Genomic DNA, 7598 nt, shown 5'->3' on the forward strand with positions numbered 1-7598 from the left:
AAGAAAACTACTAGGGACGCCCGGGTGGCTCAGCGGTTGGACGCCTGCCTTTGACCCAGGGCGTGACCCCAGGGTCCGGGTGGGGGGTGGGGTCGAGTCCTGCATCAGGCTCCCTGCAGGGAGCCTGCTTCTCCCTCTGCCTGTGTCTCTCATGAATAAATAAATAACATCTTTAAAAAGGCGGGGGGGGGGGGGGGGGCGGGGGGGGACTACTAGTAACCCGCAGAGCTCCTTCCAGTGCCTGCATATTTTATTTCATCCTGATGAATTCCCCTTCGTTGCCTTAGTTACAGTGGGCTGTAGAAACTGCCTTGCTCACAACTCTCCCTGTGGCTTCACCGACATTAAATATTGCAGCTTCGTTTTTCTCAATCGAATGGGAGAAAAATAGGTTGTTTTAAGTTGCATTTTCTCTGTGTACCATATTTCAGTGGAGTTTTCCAAATGCCTCTGGCTCGGCCCGTAGCTGGCTGTCTGGGCACCGCTCACCCGCGGGCAACAGCGAGCCCCTGATCCACCCCTCCACGGCGATCGCTCCAAGTGCCCGAAAGGGCTCCCGGGCTCCTGCTCCCTTAAGCTGAACACATCCGATGGCTCCCACTCCCTCTTTTTTTTTTTTTTTTTTTTTTTTTTTTTTTTTTTTTTTTTTTTTTCTTTATTTATGATAGTCACAGAGAGAGAGAGAGAGAGAGAGAGAGACAGGCAGAGGGAGAAGCAGGCTCCATGCACCGGGAGCCCGATGTGGGATTCGATCCCGGGTCTCCAGGATCGTGCCCTGGACCAAAGGCAGGCGCCAAACCGCTGCGCCACCCAGGGATCCCTCCCACTCCCTCTTTACTAGCTAAACGGGGTGGGGAGTTGGCACCGCTCGCTCCCGGGGAGAGGTCCTGGGGAGACAAGGGCCAGCACTCCTGCCCCGCAGCTCAGTGCACCGCCCTCCGCGCTCGCCCCGCCCCGGCCCCGCCCCGGCCCCGCCCCGCCCGCAGAGGCCCCGCCCCCTGGCCCAGGCCTGCCCGTAGAGGCCCCGCCCCCGCCCGCAGAGGCCCCGCCCCCTGGCCCAGGCCCGCCCGTAGAGGCCCCGCCCCCGCCCGTAGACGCCCCGCCCCCGCCCCAGGCCTGCCCGTAGAGGCCCCGCCCCCAGCCCAGGCCTGCCCTAGAGGCCCCGCCCCCACCCCGGCCCGCCCGTAGAGGCCCCGCCCCATCCGTGGAGGCCCCGCCCCCGCGCGCCACGTGACCGCCGCGTCAGCTGACCGGGCGCGCGGGGAGGAGACGGGCGGGACCCGCTGTCTGGCGCGATGGTGAGGGCCGCGGGGTGACTGGCGGCGGGGCGGGGCGGGTCGGTCCCCGAGTCTCTGGTCTGCGGCGGGTGGGCGCCCCGGCAGACGCGTGGGTGCGGTCAGGGCCGGCGGGCGGGCCACGCGCTCGGAGCCGCGGCGCTTCCTCGGCGGGAAGGGAGGCCCCGCAACTCCCGGGCAGGAAGTGGGGCTTCCCCGGGGCGGCGCTGCCGGGCCTTCCTCGGCCCCGGGACGGCCCCAGATGCCCTCTTCCCGGCGCTCCTGTGCGGCCCGGAGAAGACGTGCGCGGAATCGGGCCCGGCCTTCCCAGAGCAGCCGCGGCGCTGGGGCTTGCCCGCCCGTCCACCCGTTCATTCCTCCCGCCGCCTTTGCCGCCTCCGCCCACGCCGTGCGCCAGGCCCCGGGGCTGCAGCTGCAGGAGGCCTGACCTCGCAGTCACAGTGAAGACTTGAGGGGAAGGTTCTGTGCCCCGTGTGTGTTAGGAGGGCTCCCTGAGGGTGACAGCAGCCTGAGCGCGGGGAAGAACGCGGGCTGGCCGCGGCGCAGTTGTGTACCAGGGTTCGGAGGCTGGGGGGCGGGGCTCCATCTTCAGACAGAACCGCGTGTTCAGAGAGCGTGGCCCCCTAGCATGGACGCACCTCTCCCAGCTGGAAGGGTGTTAGCTGGAAGTTAGTGCAACAGGGGGCTCGACAGGCAACAAAGGCCAGATCTTGCTGGGTCTCCAAGCAGGGAAAGCAGTGTAGACTATAAGAGGGCACTGGGAAGCTAGGAAAGTCCTCCTGGCCGACTTGTGGAGGCAGCAGGAGCGGAGCAGAGAGCCCAGGCTGGGGCAGCAGACCCCCCAGGAGGTGGTGGTGGCCTGAGTTAGGGCAGAGAGCGGGGAGAGAAGTGGGGCAATCATCAGGGCCCAAGGACTAAGTGGATGAAGGAGGGGGGGGTGTTGCTCCGTGGAGCGGGAGCCACAGGAGGGGAAGCAGGTTTCAGTGCAAAGGGCAAAAGTTAACTTTGGTAGGCGGCACCGTGTGAGGTTTCTGTGAGCCACCGGGTGCAGCTGGCTAGAAGGCAGTCTCTAGATTCAAGAGTCTGCAGCTCGGAAGAGGAGCTGCAGTGCAGCTATAGGAGTCATCAGCACAAGGATGATCCTTGAAAGCCTCAAAGCATGTAACATCTCAGTGATGTGAGTTGGGAAGAAAGGACCTAGGGCAGAACCTAGAGAAACGCGAGCATTTAAAGAGATTACACAAGGAACGCAGTCTTGGAGTAAAAAGATGTGACTAATATAAAGATGGGAGAAGACTTCTGTGGGTGGAAGTCAGGGGCCGGTGAACTTAGGGGGAATCTCACATCTTATTTTTTTTTTATAGATTTTCTTTATTTTCTTTATTTATTTATTCATAGAGACAGAGAGAGAGGCAGAGAGAGAAGCAGGCATCATACAGAGAACCTGACGTGGGATCTGATCCAGGGCCTCCAGGATCACGCCCTGGGCTGCAGGCAGCACTAAACCGCTGCGCCACCGGGGCTGCCCGAATCTCACATCTTAATTTGCACTGACTTCAGACTGAGATTTAGCATTTCCTTCAATTATGTCAGCAGCCAACCCCCGTATTAACAGTGCCTCTGACTTTGTCACCAGTAGAGATTAGAGACATTTTCGTATCACGTTACAGCTGTTGACATCCTTCACGTATTTATGCAGGTCTTTTCTAAGTCACGATGGGCATTGGACTTGAAACATACACCACATCACCAATTTGTTTGAATATTTTGATAACTTAGTTTCCTTTGCAATCCTGTGTATTTTATGCATTTTAAAAAAGATTTTATTTATTTGACAGAGAGAGTACAAGCAGGGAGAACAGCGGGGAGAGGGAGAAGCAGGCTCCCTGCTGAGCAGAGAGCCCAACGCAGGGCTTGATCCCAGGACCCTGGGATCATGACCTGAGCTGAAGGTAGGCGCTTAACCAACTGAGCCACCCAGGTGCCCCTGTTTTATGCATTTAAAAACATTGTTTTAAAAATAATAAATAAATACCTACATACATACATACGTTGTTTTGAGAAAGGCCTATCATCTTCACCAGATGGCACATGAGGCTGTGGAATGAAAAGGTTGAAAACCCCTGAAATAGAGACAGAAGTGCAAGACTGTCTTTAATACTCCATCATCTCACCAGTTGTCCGAGGTGCCTGCTCCAGAGTAATGATAGCAGGCAGTGTGCAGAGATCACCATCTGTGGGTTGGGGGGAGGAGGGTGAACTGAACCAGCACGTGAGACCGAGGCCAGGACAGGAAGAAATCCAGGAGAGCATGCTTCTTTACCAGGAAGGATGGGTTTGTGTGGGATGCTGCTGAGGAGTTGGGGAAGAGGAAGGCCAGATCCAGTACAGTCATTTGTGACCATGGCTAGAGGACTTCATTGGAGGCCCACGTAGAAGCACCAGTACCTTGGGGTCAGGTGAAAAGGAGCAAGATAGTTGGAGATTGAAGGGTGGTGGAGCTGAGAAGTGGCTGAGAAGGTGACTGGTAGGGCTAAGCAGGGGGCATGGTGTTGCTAGGCTGTACCCAGGGCCCAGCAGAATCAGAACGTGGGTGTAAGGTATCCCCAGTTTGCAGGGTTTTGTTCCCAGCATCTGTAAGCAGCCCCCATGTAAGGGGCATGGAAAGATGGCATGTATACTGCTGTGCACGAGAGCTCTGCCAGGCAAATAGGACAAAGGACAGTTGATCTGGGGAATGGAGGTTATTGGCAAGATATGATTGACAGGACGGGTTTGCATTCTAATAGGAGACAGACCTCGAATAAATAATAAATGTAATGTCTGCTGTGGAGATCAGGGCTAGAGCATGATGAAGAATAGGGGCTCGAGCATGATGGAGAAGAACTTTTATTTTTTGAACAGCCTTACTGAGATAAAATAAACAAAACACACATATGTAAATGGATAGTTCAGTAAGTTCTGAAATGTATATGTTCGTGAAAACAGTTCTCTAATCAAGGTAACGAACATACCACTGGCCTCTGAAACTTCCTTGTGCCCTTTGGCTGTTTCAGAAAGTACGGTCAGGGTGCCTGCAGTTGGTTAAGCATCTGACTCCTGGTTTCTGTTGAGGTCGTGATCTCAGGGTCCTGGGACTGAGCTCCGGTTGGGCTCTGCACTCAGTGCGGAGTCTGCTTTAGATTCTCTCTCCCTCCCCCTCCTCCCCCACCGCTTGTGTTCTCCTGCTGTCTCTCAAATAAATAAATCTTAAGAAAAAGGAAGAAAGAGAATATGGTCAGAGGAGGCCCATTTGAGTGGAGATGAGTCTGAAGTGAGAGAGCAAGACAGCAAGGACAAGGCAGGAGAGTGCCTGGTGTAACAGGAGTAGCAGGGAGGCCAGTGTGGCTGGAACTGGGGAGGGGAAGGAGGAGGAAGTGAGAGGTCAGTGACGTTGTGACAGGGTCTTTGTTCTGTGCTGTACCCCCAGTGCTTAGAGTGGAATCTGCCCCAATGAAGTTTGCCACAGTCCATGTTACCTGAGCACATGAATGCCTAGGATAGGCATCAGAGCAAAGTTTGGTGGCGGGTGGGTCTGTGAGAGGGTTTTCTCAAAAGCCTGCTAATAGGACAGAACAAGTGGCCAGGGGCATCCATCTGGGACAGGGAGTAGGGATCCGTGAAGAGCAGTAATGTGGGAGGCACCTGGCCACACCTCAGCCCTCCATCCTGACCGCCTGCCTCGCTCCTGTGCAGAGGTTCCGGTTCTGTGGTGATCTGGACTGTCCCGACTGGGTCCTGGCGGAGATCAGCACGCTGGCCAAGATTGTTGAGTGCATGGGGGCTTCCTGAGGGTGGGGGGAGGCAGGGATTGGGGGTGGGGCTTTGGGATGGAGGGTGGTGAGGTGGCTCTGAGGATGGGGCCTCAGTGCCCTCCGCTTGTCCTAGCCTGCTGTGTGACTCTAATCATGTGGCCAGCCCCCTCTGAGCCAGCCCCCCAGCATGGAGGGGTGGGGTGGGCCAGTGTGCTAACGCAAGGCCTTCCCCTCCAGTCCTCCGTGAAGCTGAGGCTGCTGTGTAGCCAGGTGCTGAAGGAACTTCTGGGACAGGGGATTGACGTGAGTGCAGGGCCCGGCACCCCCACTGCCTCATGACCCTGTGACCCCTACTGCCCAGACCTAGGGAGGTGGGCGATCAGGATGCAGGCTGGGGTGCAAGCGGCTGGTGAGCAGGGGCCTGGCACCCCCTGAGGGCCTCCTTTCCCCATAGTACGAGAAGATCCTGAAGCTCACCGCTGACGCCAGGTTTGGTGAGTACCCCACCGAGTCCGCAGACGTTTGGGCCACTGTGGGTACTGGGCCTGGGGCTTAGCGCAGAGGCCCCTCTGCCCAGCAGCCTGTCCTGACCCACTTGCCTCAGCAGAGGAGCACAGGGAAGAGAGGTATTGACAGTCCTGCCCTCTGCCAGTGCCCGGTGAGGCGGTAGCTGTGCTCGTGGTTCAAGGAGGCCTGGGCGCTCTGAGCTGAGGATAGTAGGGTGACAAGGAGGTGGTTGAGGCCACGGTGACACCCCCTACCCCACCCGTGGGTCTCCCCAGAGTCGGGCGATGTCAAGGCCACGGTGGCAGTGCTGAGTTTCATCCTCTCCAGTGCGGCCAAGCACAGTGTGGATGGCGAGTCCTTGTCCAGTGAACTGCAGCAGCTGGGGCTTCCCAAAGGTATGGGCATGCAGGCAGGCAGGGGTGTAACCTGCGTGCCAGGGGCTTCTGGGTAGCAGGACAGGCTGAGTGGCTCTGAGATGTGCCCTGGCCTCTGGGCCAGGAGCCTGAGACCCGCCCTGTGAGCCCCCACCTGCTACGTCCAGGGACCTCTGTTCTGTCCCCAGAGCACGCGGCCAGCCTCTGTCGCTGTTATGAGGAGAAACAAAGCCCCCTGCAGGAGCACCTGCGGGCCTGCAGCCTGCGAGGTGAGTGGGGGAAGGGGCCCTGGTGCGGTCTGGGCTCCATTCTGGAAGGTGCATGCTGTGTGGGAGGTGCTTGTCCTCAGAAAGGAGACTTCAGGGGATCCCTGGGTGGCTCAGCGGTTTAGGGCCTGCCTTTGGGCCAGGGCGCGGTCCTGGAGACCCAGGATCGAGTCCCACGTCGGGCTCCTGGCGTGGAGCCTGCTTCTCTCTTCTCCTGTGTCTCTGCCTCTCTCTTTCTATGTCTATCATAAATAAATAAATAAATCTTAAAAGAAAGAAAGAAAGGAGACTTCACCCTGGTCTCTTGCCTCTGAGATCTGCTGTGGATAATCTCACTTCTGATCACTGAGCACCTTCCCTGGGTCAGAGGGAGGAGGGGTTTTCAAAGGTCATACAGCCTTGAAGAACCAAGAGCTGAGCCGGGTGTGGGCTGAGGGCTGCGTGGCCTAGCGCCCCGTGATCCTGAGAGCCCTACCCCGTGTCCCAGTGAATAGGCTGGCAGGCGTGGGCTGGCGGGTGGACTACACCCTGAGCTCCAGCCTGCTCCGGTCCGTGGAAGAGCCCATGGTGCACCTGAGGCTGGAGGTGGTGGCTTCCTCGGGTGCCCCGGCCCAGCCTGTGGCCATGTCCCTCTCGGCAGACAAGTTCCAGGTCCTCCTGGCAGGTGAGACTCGGCTGTACCTGGAGGGGGAAGGGGCCTCCCGGACCCCCGCTGATTGCCACCCACCTGCCCACCTCTTCCCCTGCAGAACTGAAGCAGGCTCAGACCCTGATGAACAACCTGGGCTGAGGAGAAGGCCACCCTCCCCACTCCCCACGGCCGGCCCGGCTCCGGGACCCTGGAGGCCTGGCTTGCTGGGTTCCCCCCTGAGAACGCAGCATAAGGATTCCGGGGACTTCTCCACGTTGCCTTCCCTCCCCCACGAAAGGCACTTGTCAGCAGTTTTCACAAGCAGGAAGAATAAACTAGTGTAAAGCAGTGTGTGCACAGGTTTCTTTTTGGGTTCAGATGAAAGGTTTTGTGAGAGAAACCAAGTGGCCTGCAGACCTCCCTGACCCGTTCCTCATTTTCTCTTTGACTGCTGGTCGAGGCGGAACGAAGACTGAAATGGCACAGCTCGTCTCTAGACAGAAAACCAGGGCTCCCGCTGCCAGTCCTGTGACATTCGTGGCTCTGCCCCCTGCGCTGCCTCGTCCGCGGGCTGGCCGCAAGCATGTGGCCCCGGCCAGAGGCGCCCCGTAGAGAAAGGAGAGAGCCCTGCTCTTCCTGCCATCCTCGATTGGAAGAGAGGAGGGCCCCTGCCTGAACCACTCATGGGCAAGAGGAGTGGGGCTCGGGACTGAATGTTCGCCCCCACCCCC

The 7598-nt window shown here is 58.3% G+C and overlaps 1 protein-coding gene across 1 annotated transcript; it reads left to right on the top strand.

Annotated features, from left to right (window-relative positions):
• Positions 1–1195: 1195 nt before the first annotated feature.
• On the top strand, positions 1196–7215 carry COMMD4 (COMM domain containing 4). The gene is made up of 8 exons (XM_072809724.1): positions 1196–1298; positions 5031–5102; positions 5327–5392; positions 5544–5583; positions 5872–5991; positions 6159–6239; positions 6724–6900; positions 6986–7215. The coding sequence occupies exons 1-8, from the start codon at positions 1296–1298 to the stop codon at positions 7024–7026; spliced, it is 600 nt and encodes a 199-aa protein (XP_072665825.1). The 5' UTR covers positions 1196–1295; the 3' UTR covers positions 7027–7215.
• Positions 7216–7598: the final 383 nt, after the last annotated feature.

Source organism: Canis lupus, chromosome 32 (assembly GCF_048164855.1).
Source record: "Canis lupus baileyi chromosome 32, mCanLup2.hap1, whole genome shotgun sequence".
In the NCBI taxonomy this organism is placed as follows: Eukaryota; Metazoa; Chordata; class Mammalia; order Carnivora; family Canidae; genus Canis; species Canis lupus.